The 13,306-nt window shown below is 47.6% G+C and overlaps 1 protein-coding gene across 2 annotated transcripts in view; it reads left to right on the top strand.

Moving 5' to 3' along the window:
* Positions 1-13,306, top strand: part of ASTN2 (astrotactin 2) — a 1,019,535-nt gene that overhangs the window by 352,497 nt on the left and 653,732 nt on the right. For both annotated transcript variants that reach the window (XM_018052685.1, XM_018052684.1), the window contains exon 5: positions 1,302-1,409. In XM_018052685.1, the coding sequence (XP_017908174.1) occupies positions 1,302-1,409 (108 nt within the window). The remainder of the gene's footprint in view (positions 1-1,301; positions 1,410-13,306) is intronic.

Here is a 13,306-nt window from a genome sequence, read left to right as displayed (position 1 = left end):
GGGCAGGGGCAAAGCCCCTTCAGCCCGTCGTGGCTGAAGATGCGTGGGGACAGTGATCAGATGTTGTTGTCCCTTCCTTTCCTCCGTGCATTGCAACACACTGCCTCCAGGAAGGAGCAGGACACGTATTCTTTTTTGTTCCCATTTTACAGAGTGTTACACTGAGAGGCGATGCGACGGTGGTTAAAACCTTGAGCTTATCCATCGGTCACACCCGTGTCCCAAGTCTGACTTCGCTCCCTGTTCGCAAATCACTTTCCTTTTCTGGACCTTGGTTCCTTCATCTGCCAAGTGGGTGTCATGAAGCTTCCTTCCCTCCCAAGAGGGCTTTGAATTTGGGGTGAGATGATGGCTGCAAAGCTCATCACACAGCGCTTGACACCTCGTGCTTAAGGGACAGTCTGTGTTCCCTCTTGAACCTTCCTTGACATCCCAGATTAAGCTCTGGGATGCTCAGTGCGGCACTCAGGGGCTTCCCCTGGGGGACACCAGCAGACCCTGCCCTGTTAGCACACTGCTGCGGCGCCTCTTCTTCCCGCCCACACTCCCCTCCCCTGCCAGGGATGCTCCAGCTCTTACCCCTCCTCCCACATCCAGTTTCTGCTCCTGAAGCCCATCCATCCTTGCAGCCCTGCCCTAAATCTGCCCCCTGCCCATAAAGCCTTCCCAGGTCCCCCGTGTTGGGATGAATTGCTCTCTCCTGTATTCCCAGCATCTCACTCTGTGGGAAACATGGCCATGAATTAGGTTAAAGGCTCCTTAGGATCCCATTCATCCCCATGACTCGCTTATGATCCCCTGGCTGGCAAGGACCGGGCGGTATCTCTCTCTCTTTCCCCTGTGTCTGGCTCTGGGCCTGGCGTAGAGTAAGCACTGGACTGAAATGTGTGTGTGAAATTAAGTCACCTGGAATGCTTTTTTAGAGGCAGATCCATCATACAAAGCAACAGTGATTGCACCTATCAATTACTTGGTCCCCACCTAGGACCAGGGAGTTAACACATTGTACCTCCTTTCATCTTCAAAGCAACCCCACAAGATTAATAACTTTTCCCCTACTTTAGAAAGAAAGGACCCAGGACTCAGAAAAGGGACACAACTCCTCAAGGTCATACAGCCCCAAGGCTGCCAAGCTGTGGTGAGAACCCAGGCCCGCATCACTGCAGAGCCTGAACTCCTTCCATAAATCATGCCAACTCCTGGGTCACTTGGGGGTGGGGTTGCTGGTCTTTGGGATGGATGGGGGATTTCACAAGCTTCTGGAGGCCTGCAGTGACTGATGGATGGTGCTTCTTGCACAGGGGGCATCAGCTTTGGGAGAACCAAGGGGCCGTCCGGGTCAGAGGCAGACGATGAAACGCAGCTGACATTCTACACGGAGCAGTACCGCAGCCGTCGCCGCAGCAAAGGTAACAGAATCCAGGAGAAGGTTCCCGAACCAGGGTTTGTAGGAGGGAAATCTGGGAAGCAGCTTTTGTGCTTCATGACAGACTCTAAATCTTCTTCTTCAGCCTGGTCCCGGTCCAGTTAACCCTGAACCTGGTGTCCGATACCGTCTATGCATTCTCTATTTCTCTCTGTCTTGCCCTATTTCTCAGAGGATTCAGAGATGGTTTTGTAAGTTTATGCATTTTTTTTTAATCCATCACAATAAAAAATCAAATTGAAAGGAAAATCAGAGTAAGGAAAATGATTCAAACTCAGCTTAGATGTGTGCACGGTAATCCGTGCCGTGCTGTGCTGCGTATTCTAAGAAGGGGCTGACAGCTTAACTCGGAGATTCTTAGCAACCAAAGTGCAAAACGAAACATGCTCAGCAGTAAAATGCACAGAGTCTAAGCGGGTAAAACCAGCATTGGCCCGGGAGATTCTATTTACCTGATATAGAAACCGGACGGAGTTCTCCTGTTGGTTCCTGTAAACAGGACTCCCTGGGACTCTCTAGACAATGTTTTGTGTTTTCTACAGAGAGAATTGGTATTGATGCTTGAATGCATAATTTTTTTCTCGCGATGACACTCAATGTAAGAAGACATGAAAATGCTGAGGCAGGACCCTGTTACAGGGCTAAGACCGTGGCTGAGGTCCACGGCTCAGTGTGCTAACATGTGCTCTCACTGTGTGTGAAATGTGCAGATTTCACTGTGGTAAAATGTCCTCTGAGGTCCACCCACGGCTCACTGTGGTAAAATATGCTCTGAAATAGAGCACATTTCAGGCCATCACCTGGGAATATAATTCCTCAATCATGAGTGCTTTTTAAGGACAACAAAGTAGCAAGTTCAAGATTGCAACCTTGGAGGGAATTTAGGGTGCAAGCATGTATTCCCAGCAAGTGATTAAGGGCATATCCATGAGCTTGCACCATGCCCTGGAGAGAATGGAGGTTCCCTCGTGAACATGATGGCAGCTAATCTAGGTATGTGGCCATCTATACTCCTGAGTCCCCCAAACTGCATAAAAGGATTCTGTCCATGCATGATGGGCAGTCAAAGGGCACAGATCATGTTGGTTCTCTGGGTGCCTTGAGCCTTGGGCAAGTTACCTACCTATCGTATCCCTCATTTTTTTCCTCTGTGTAATGGGCCTTGGAACTGCCTCATAGATTTGGAGATGAATTTTCTTCTGTTGCATTAAAAAAGTATCATGGTGCCTGGTATGTGCTAAGGCAAAATAGTTCAGTTCATTTCAGCCGCTCAGTCATGTCCGACTCTTTGCGATCCCATGAACTGCAGTACACCAGGCCTCCCTGTCCATCACCAACTCCCGGAGTCTACCCAAACTCACATCCATTGAGTCAGTGATGCCACCCAACCATGTCATCCTCTGTCATCCCCTTCTCCTCCTGCCTTCAATCTTCCCCAGCATCAGGGTCGGAATTTTCAAGTGAGCCAGCTTTTCACATCAGGTGGCCAAAGTATTGGAGTTTCAGCTTCAGCATCAGTCCTTCCAATGATCACACAGGACTGATCTCCTTTAGGATGGACTGGTTGGATCGCCTTGCAGTCCAAGGGACTCTCAAGAGTCTTCTCCAACACCACAGTTCAAAAGTATCAATTCTTTGGCACTCAGCTTTCTTAACAGTCCAACTCTCACATTAATACATGACTACTGGAAAAACCATAGCCTTGACTAGATGGACCTTTGTTGAAAAAGTAACATCTCTGCTTTTTAATATGCTGTCTAGGCTGGTCATAACTTTCCTTCCAAGGAGTAAGAATATTTTAATTTCATAGCTGCAGTCACCATCTGCAGTGATTTTGGAGCCCAGAAAAATAAAGTCAACCACTGTTTCCACTGTTTCCCCATCTATTTCCCATGACGTGATGGGACCAGATGCCATAATCTTCGTTTTCTGAATGTTGAGCTTTATGCCAACTTTTTCAGTCTCCACTTTCACTTTGATCAAGAGGTTATTTAGTTCTTCTTCACTTTTTGCCACGAGGGTGGTATCATCTTCATATCTGAGGTTATTGATATTTCTCCCACAGTCTTGATTCCAGCTTGTGCTTCTTCCAGCCCAGCGTTTCTTGTGATGTACTCTGCATAGAAGTTAAATAAGTAGGGTGACAATATACAGCCTTGACGTACTCCTTTTCCTATTTGGAACCAGTCTGTTGTTCCATGTCCACTTCTAACTGTTGCTTCCTGACCTGCATACAGGTTTCTCAAGAGGCAGATCAGGTGGTCTGGTATTCCCATCTCTTTCAGAATTGTCCACAGTTTATTGTGATCCACACAGTCAAAGGCTTTGACATAGTCAATAAAGCAGAAATATATGTTTTTCTGCAACTCTCTTGCTTTTTCGATGATCCAGCGGATGTTGGCAATTTGATCTCTGGTTCCTCTGCCTTTTCTAAAACCAGCTTGAACATCTGGAAGTTCACAGTTCACCTATTTCTGAAGCCTGGCTTGGAGAATTTTGAGCATTACTTTACTGACCTGTAAGATGAGTGCAATTGTGTAGTAGTTTGAGCATTATTTGGCATTGCCTTTCTTTGGGATTGGAATGAAAACTGATCTTATCCAGTCCTGTGGCCCCTGCTGAGTTTTCCAAATTTGCTAACATATTGAGTGCAGCACTTTCATAGCATCATCTTTTAGGATTTGAAATAGCTCAACTAGAATTCCATCACCTCCACTAGCTTTGTTCGTAGTGATGCTTTGTAAGGCCCACTTGACTTCACATTCCAGGATGTCTGGCTCTAGGTGAGTGATCACACCATAGTGACTATCTGGGTCATGAGAATTTCTTTTGTATAGCTCTTCTGTGTATGCCTGCCACCTCTTCTTAATCTCTTCTGCTTCTGTTAGGTCCATACCGTTTCTGTCCTTTATTGAGCCCATCTTTGCATGAAATGTTCCCTTGTTATCTCTAATTTTCTTGAAGAGTTTTCTAGTCTTTCCCATTCTGTTGTTTTCCTCTATTTCTTTGTATTGATCGCTGACCAAGGCTCTCTTATTTCTCCTTGGTATTCTTTGTAACTCTGTATTCAAATGGGTATATCTTTCCTTTTCTCCTTTGCTTTTCACTTCTATTTTTTCACAGCTATTTATTTGTAAGGCCTCCTCAGACAGCCATTTTGCTTAGGCATTATTTTTTGTTTGTTTTAATTCTTACTGGCATATAGCTGATTTACAATGCTGTATTAGTTTCAGATGTTCAGCAAAATGAATTCTATATAAATACATATATCCATTCTTTTTTCAGATGCTATTCCCATGTGGGTCAGTACAGAGAATTAAGTAGAATTCTCTGTGCTATCTAGTAGGTTCTTATTATTAGTCTGTGTTGCATATAGTAGTGTGTATATGTCAACCCCAATCTCTGAATTTATCCCTCCTACTAAAAATAGGACTATCATATAATCCAGCCTGGAGAATCCCATGAGCAGAGGAATCTGGCAGGCTACCATCCATAGGATCTGAGAGTCAGACACGACTGAGGGACTAGCAATTTGTGATCCAGCCATCCCCCTGCTGAGCATATATCTGGAGAAAACTATAATCTGAAAAGATAAGTGTACCCCAGTGTTCATATCAGCACTATTTACGATAGCCGTGACATGGAAGCAAAGTAAATGTCTGTCAGCAGAGGAGAGGATAAAGGTGCGTTGTGTGTGTGTGTGTGTGCATACACACACAGATGCAGTGGAGTGTTTAGCCATGAAAGGTGGGCGTTATCAATGTCCATGCAGTTCTCGCTGTCGTTTTCTCTATCTCCTTACCCCTGGTGCCTTTCACTGAAAAGGCCCTCTAAGGGGAGTGTCTGCCTTGACACAGCACCTGGGGGCGTATCTCGAACTCTGCAGACACTAGAATGCACTTAGCTCTCACTCTTTCCATGCCTGAGCCCTCTGGAATCTGCTGCAGTGGAGATTTAGAAGCTGGTGATGGATGATTCTTGACATCTTCCCCCTCCCCCAGTATGACAGCCAGAATTAGGGCCGGGGAAGCCAATGAGTCTTCTCCAAAAAACGGGGCTATTTACAGCTAATTGTGAAGACATCCTTTATTGAGTGTGTCCCTCGTAAATCAGAGTTCAAAAAGAACATCAAAAGCAAGCCACAGGACTTGAGATAAAGAATATGGCCCAGGGGCTCCATACCCTCCGAGAGACTGGGCTGTGTCTCCTGGATGGCGAGAATGCCAGGGCTGTGATGCACTGCCCACAGCCCCCCAGACACACACGTACCTTCCTGCCCGGTCAGTGGCGATGGTGCTCCGTCCCTGTCCTCCCTGCTGTTGCTGACGGCCCGCCTCTGGCACCTGCTGTGGTTCCACCCCATCCTCCTCCTCCTCCTCGTCTGTGTTCTGGATCTGTTTGCTTGTTGGGTTTCATCTCTCTTCTATTTTCCTCTCCTCTTTCCTCTCTTCTTTCCTCCGTCATCTTTCACTGCATTCTTCTCATTCCTCCGTCTTTTTTTAAATTAATTATTTTAATGGGAGGCTAATTACTTTACAATATTGTAGTGGTTTTTCCCGTACGTTGTCCGTCCTGTTTTTTGTTCTCTTCTGTGTCTCCACTGTTTGCCTTCTCTCTACGTATTACCTCTTCTAGCCTCTCCCTTCCTTTTTCCAACATTTTCTAGCGAAGCCTTTCTCCCTGCTCTCTTCCCCGCCCCACAATCTCTCAGCTATTTGTCAAGCACCGACCACGTGTCTGACCATGTTCTAGGCCACTGACAGAAACCAAACACTGTTTACAAGCCCTGCCCTCACGGAGCTCGTATTAGATCAAAATATAAACATATTAGATGGTGGGATTTCCTGGATCAAGAGTCAGCAACCTTTATCTGTAAATGGTGAAGCACCACACATGTTGAGCTTTGCAGAACATGCAGTCGCCATTGGAACTACATAACGCTACCGCTGCACCTTGAGAGCTGCCACAGACAGTACGTAAAGCAATGAACGTACGTGCGTCCTAATCAAACTTTCTTTCCAAAAACGGATGCTGGTCCAGATTTCACCAGTGACCTTCCAGTTTGCTGACCCCCTACCCTAAACATCCCCATCATACAAACCTGTAGGACTGGTCCAGGAAGCAGGAGTGCAGTCCCACAATGTTTTGTGAAAGGAATCTGATCTCATGCCGCACGTGTTCTTGCTGCCTAAGGGAGTCACTTTGTCAAGCAGAGTTCCACGTTGGGTCTCGTAAATAACTAATCAGTCCATCACTTGTTTAGGTGTTTGATAGCATTGACTAATGAGGTGGGTTGGATGTGGTAGCTTCCCGCTTGTCTGAATTGCACCTTAATTAAGGAGAGATGGCCCTAGCAGAGGATACTAGACTCCCTGTCAGGAGATGGGTAGTGAAGTCTGCAGCCCTGCCACTTGCTCACTCAGTGACCCCTTGGCCAGCAAGTGCCCTCTTGGGGCCTCAGTTTTCCTAAGTTTTGTGAAATGAGGATATTTATAACTCCTGTCATCGAGTCTGAAGCTCATTCTACTGTAACCTACATTTAGGGATTAAACAACTGGACTAAGCATGTTTCTGGGCAACAGGACCTGGGCTCCCAGCCCCAAGGTGGCTGTAACCTCCTTGGGAGGGGGATGCAGCTCCCAAAGAGGAGTGACGCTGATGAGGGTAAGCGGGTGTATAACTGAAGGTCCAGATGAGAAGCGCAGATGGTGCGTCCAGCCCCAGGCACAGTGCTGAGCAGGAGACACAGCAGCAAGCTGCCGCTGATTCCAGCAGCGCAAGCGCCCGGCAAGGACCTCCCAGCCCAGTTCTGCGCAGGTGGCCACGGGGCCTTGGGCAAGTCTTTCTCACTCTTCGGTGCTCAGCCAGTTCTAGAAACCCAGGTTATCTCGCTCCCAACTGCATGCACTTCGCGCTAAGCCTTGGTGCTTAGTTCCCCAGCAAAGAGAACAGGACGTGAATGCTCCCTGGTTTTGCTTGTTTTTTGTTTTAGTTTCTTGGTTTAATTTGATGGTCCTTAAGTTGAGCTTTTCTGTAGTGATAAGAACTCTTGAATTGTAAGCAAAGCTTTGTATGAATGTGTGAGTTACTTTTCCTTTTTTATTTTTTGGCCGCAGAGTGCGGCCTGTGGGATCTTTGTTCCCCGACCAGGAATCGAACCTGCGCCCCCTGCATTCGAAGCCCAGAGTCTTAAGCCTTGGACAGTCAAGGAAGTCTGATGTGTAAATTTTTTTCATTTTGATTTTCCCCTGCCAACACACACACACACACACACACACAGTTGAATCATGTTTTAAAGTAAGTGGACAGGTAAGGGAAAGTTCAAGCCATATCTACAGAAAAGGAGGCCTTTGGGGATTGAGGGAAGGAGACTGTTCTGAAGTATAATCTGAGAATGCCCAGACAGAACAGAGACTCCAGGAAATGGGAACGCAGCAGAGTGAAAGCTGAACGTCAACAGCATGGTACCTGCTGAGTATGAGAGCAGAGGCGCATGGTGCCCTGGGGCTGGGAATGAGAGAGATGCCAGTCACTGGATAGAGTGAAGACTGTGGATTTGAGAATGATGGCAGCTGGGCTGGGGAAATAAGCAGGGGCCATGCCCTGACCATTGGGGCACCTATCCCATCCTTTACCCAGCATTTCTCACCACCTCATGGGGTTTCAGAATCAGCACTTGGGGTTCAGATCCTTGCTCTGCTGTTCCCTAGCTGTGTGGCTTAGGCTGGTCACTTTCCTTCTCCGAGCCTTGGTTTCCCCTGGGCAAAGGAAGACAAGTCTGGGATTGGTCCTTCTGCTCTTCCTTAGGCTTTTTGCAGGGCCTAAAGGAAGTAAAGTCTGCGAAGGACATACTTAGCAGAGCATACCTACCACATGATCAGTGTTCACTGAATGGCAGTCAGTTAAGCACAGCAAATGAGTGGCTTGAGCTAGGCACAGCTCCATGGCCTTTTCCCAATGTGTTGGTCTGCACGTTGGTCTTGCTTCTAGGTGGGAAAAAGAACATTTTAGGTTAGAATGTAGACTTGGTGGGCCTGGCCTCTTGGGATGTTGTGACATGATTTTCTTCCTTCCCACCCTTGTCCCTTGCTAAAGACAGCCTCTTTCCCTGGGACCTCTGCAGGGTGTCCCCTTCCAGCCTGCAGTTACACCTCTAGGACCTGCTGCTCGGAAAAGAGTAAACACTAAAGACAGAGCGATTGGTGTTTAATCATCCTGTGAGCCTTTGTAGCTAGAGTAACCTGGGAAGAGTGCTACGAACCCAGGCTGTGGAGCGGACGTGGAACAGATGGTCCTGGGATCTCGGGTGCATGTGGGGGTGCCTTGGAGAGAGAAGTAAGGCTCCAGGGTCCTTATTTCTGTCAACCTCCATGGTCCAGCTGACCTACTCTCCCTACCAACAGGGACCCCTACTAAGGACAGAATGACTGGAGCTTAAGACAAAGGTTAGATGGCAGCCCCAGAGAGGAAAGCATCAGAGCTCTTGGTGGGTTTATCAGTCATCCTAGAGTGTGGACCTGGGCGGAGGGAGAGCGGGGCAGGTTAGGACAGGGCGGAGTGCCAGGGAGAAATAGCGCCCGTGAGCTTGTGAGAAAAGGGGGGAGACAGGAACAGAGGAGGAGAAGCCACACAAGAGAATACAGTGAAGCTACTGGAGCCCTTAGACCTTGGCCTCCAATCCTGGGTGCACCCTTGTTTGATTCTGAGGACTGAGCAAGGCTCTGGACCTCAATTTCCTATCTGTCAATCAGTGAGGTAGAACTTGATGCCCTCTGAGTTCTCAGTAACACCAGTCACGATGGAAACATAGGCACAAGGAGGGAGAAAGAGGAAAAGCCAAGCCAAGCCATGCTTGATTGACTGAATGCTCTCTGTGCGTGGCTGTGCTCTTTGTATGAACCATCTTATAGAATTCCAAGTAATATCACAGGCAGGGAGTGTGTCTGTGTGTTTGGCTTCATCAGGGCCTTGCTGCACCAGGTGGGGCCTGCCCTTGTGGCACGCAGGCTCTCGAGTTGTGGAGCAAGGACTCTGGAGCACTGGAGCTCAGTAGATTCTGCGAACGGGCTTAGTCGCTCTAGGGCACATGGGATCTTAGTTCCTCGACCAGGGACCGAACCCATGTCCCCTGTGTTGCAAGGAGATAACGGTTCTTAACTACTGGACCGCCAAGGAAGTCCCAAGGGACTGTTTTTCCTTTTGGCCATACCAAACTGCTGGTGAGATCTCAGTTCCCCAACCGGGAATCAAACCCATGTCCCCTGTCACGGAAGTGCACAGTCCTAACCATGGGGCTGCCAGAACCGTTCCTGGGAAGGGATTGTTCCTACCTCTGGTTTTTCAGCTATGGAAACTGGGACTTAGAGAGGTCCCTTCACTTGCCATTACCACCAGGGAAGGGGAGCTGATGTTTGGATTTAAGTTCTTCGATCTCAGAATCTGCTCCGGTCATGTATGGTTCGGATAATGTGCGTGCAGAGTGCACCCCACAGTGCCTGGGCTGGGCCTCTACTAAGGAGGCGGGTAGGTTCCCACAACTGTGCTGGTGCTGCAAGCCTGATCAGACCCCTGAGAACGTCCTGGTGTAAACTCTGTAACCCTCCAGAGAGCATTAGCCTGGGAGGAACTAGGACCAAAAACAGGGATGGTCGTCAGTAGCTCGCACACTGAAAAGTGACTGCAGTATCCGGTGGGCTTCCAGGGGTAGAGGCAGCCACCGTGAGGACCAACCCTCCCAGGGCACCGCCGTCACTGGGAGTCCTGTTATCTGATCAGGGAGGAAAACGTATGTGACCAAGAGATCTTCCAGTGCTGTGCTGGCTGGCTGCAACCCATAGCAGCTGTGAGAGCCAGTATTACTCATCATTTCCAGCTCCGCTGTGAGCGATGTCACATTAGTAGCTTATAAGCAACTGTGGAAGAAGTATTCATACCATGGGCATTGATAAGCAGTGCAATGCAAGCCTCCCTTTCCTCCTCAGAGCCCGTTGTTAAATAAGTAAGAAATAAGCTATTAATATGATACAAATGAGAGGGCAAAGAATTTTTCTTCTAGAAATAGTCTGAGCAATCCAGAATCTTTCCCAGAGGATGGAGCACTAGATCTGGGACAAAGCGAGTTTGGACTCAGAGCATCTCTCTTCAGAAACAGAAGACAAGGTCAGCTGGGCGGGCTGGATATTTAGGGACTGCGTAGGAAGATGGAGACTCTAATGTTACCCGCTTGAAGGACCGCTGTGTCCTAGGATCTGGGTCAGGTCAGAGCCGACAGTGGATCAGGTGTCCTCAGCTATGTGGTTCAGAAAGGCTGTCAGAGGCAGGGTATTTCTCTGACCTAATTAAACCTCAGAATCACTATGAAAAATTAAAAAAAAAAAAAAAACTAGTTCTAAATACTTATCTCAGACACATTATATGGGAATATCTGGCCAAGGGATCTGGTATAAAATTCTCTTTCAATTCTAATTTTTGGCCAGATTTGAGAAAAAAACACTGCACAACTCCCCTGACATATTAGCTAATACTCCATGCCTGTTCTTATTCTGGCATTACCTCCCACTTTTCACATGCCAGGAACTTGACTCCCAGTTCTAAGACGAATGGCAACTTAGAGGGACCATTTATTGTCGCTTTTTTGCCAGGTCTGTTGCATATTCACCAGTCATTCTCTGTGATCTTTTACTGTCCTTGTTTTCATATGCAAAAAATTGACAGTAAACCCAGCAGAGGAATTTCTCCAAGGTCATAGAGTCAGTCAGTTACCGGATGGAGTCTTGAGCCTCATTCCACTTGCTCCTCCAATCTGGTGTCACCATACCGTAGTATCAGCCTCTAGGAGAATCTTACAGACTTTTAAACTCTTTCCCTCTTGTCATAACTCTTGCCCTCTGTGTGCAGGCTCAGTCACTTCAATCGTGTCTGACTCTTTGTGACCCTGTGGACTGTAGCCCACCAGGCTGCTCTGTCCATGGGATTCTCTGGGCAAGAATACTGGAGTGGGCTGCCATGCCTTCCTCCGGGGGAATCTTCCCAACCCAGGGATTGAACCTGTATCTCCTGTGGCTCCTGCCTTGGCAGGCGGGTTCTTTACCTCTGAGCCACCGGGGAAGCCCAGCTCCTGCCCAGGTAGTTAGCTGTTTGTGATCTGTGGTAGATAGATACCTTCCTCCAGAAGGTTCCAGCAGGCTCTGCGGGCTTTCTAGAGATATTCTGGTTTCTCTCATGAAGAAATGAGATCGGGAGCTTGGATTTTTCTTACTGAAAGAACAGTAAAATGCAGAAACCTAGCTTTGATCTATGCCCGCATTTGGCCCTATTTGACAAGATGTGAGGGAAAAGTATGCATTCAGAAATTGTTATAGGCTCATAAAGCCCCATCTAATGTCTCTTTTCTCTCCCTTCCCTCAAACCTCAGAGAAAACAGACGTTGGTTTTTTGTTGCCATTGTTTTCACTCTTAAAGATCCCTCCCAGACTACCTGTCTCCAACCTGCAGACATCAAACGGGCTTGGCAAACAAGGGTTCCTTGAATGCGTGGAGGGAGCCAGACAGCTTCAAAAACTCCCTCCCCAAGCTCATGACGGTCCCTGAAATACTGTTCAAATTGTTCTTCTTTCTCCTCCTCCTTAGCGATGCCAGCCAGCTCAGCACCTGACTGCCTGGCGTCCAAGGGAGGGAGGCGGCTGTCAGAAATCAAATGGGAGACCAAAGGCGATAAAGCAAACATGTCGTTTTAGTTGCTTACACTGGCGAGAAGGAATAATCAGTCTCCCTCGCTTTCTTGTTTTTCAGCTGGACTCAGCAGGATCCCCCCTCCAACCCGTTTTCCTTCTGCTGAGGGATTGTGACTCCCTGCTTCCCACCCAGGCGTGAGACTCTGTCTTTCACTTCCTTTGCAGTCTTGTGGCCGGCGAGCGTTCTCCTCCCCTGCAAACCCTTTTCCCGGGTATAGAGCTGAAACCACTGGCTGTGACTGCTCTCTGTGTGCCCAGCGCGCTATGAGATGTGTGTATACACAACCTTATGTAGCCCTGACTGTTAGTTTAGGTGACCTTGGACAAGTTAGCTTACTTTCCAGGTTTCAATTTCTTTTTCTAAACAATGAAGATGAGGGGACTTCCCTCACAGTTCAGGGATTAAGACTGAAATTCTACTGCAAGGGACATGGGTTCAATCCCAGGTCAGGGGACTAAGATTCCACATGCCGCATGGTGAGGCCAAAAATTTTTTTTTAATTAAAATAAATAAAATGGAGGTGAGAATCCCACTTTACAGGATTTGCCTGGTAATCTGACAGAGTCATGTGTCACTAGTGAAAGTGTTAGTTGCTCAGCTGTGTCCAACTATTTGTGACCCCATGGACTGTAGCCCGTCAGGCTCCTCTGTCCATGAGATTCTCTAGGCAAGGATACTGGAGTGGGTTGCCATTCCCTTCTCCAGGGGATCTTTCTGACCCAGAGACTGAAGCCATTTCTCTTGCATTGAAGGCAGATTCTTTACCATCTGAGCTGCCAGGGAAGCCCTATGTCACTAGAGTACAAGGAATATGAATGAAGATAATTTGAACAAGGCTGGGAAGGGTGAATTGACTCAGATCAACCTGCCTCTTGAGAAACCTGTATGCAGGTCAGAAAGCAACAGTTAGAACTGGACATGGAACAACAGACTAGTTCCAAACAGGAAAAGGAGTACACCAAGGCTGTATATTGTCACCCTGCTTATTTAACTTATATGCAGAGTATATAATAAGAAACGCTGGGCTGGAAGAAGCGCAAGCTGGAATCAATATTGCAGGGAGAAATATCAAAAACCTCAGATATGCAGATGACACCACCCTTATGGCAGAAAGTGAAGAGGAGCTAAAAAGCCTCTTGATGAAAG

This window comes from Capra hircus, chromosome 8 (genome assembly GCF_001704415.2).
Source record: "Capra hircus breed San Clemente chromosome 8, ASM170441v1, whole genome shotgun sequence".
Taxonomy (NCBI): Eukaryota; Metazoa; Chordata; class Mammalia; order Artiodactyla; family Bovidae; genus Capra; species Capra hircus.
The sequence above is the reverse complement of the archived record's forward strand: the minus strand, read 5'-3'. Positions and strand labels throughout refer to the sequence as shown.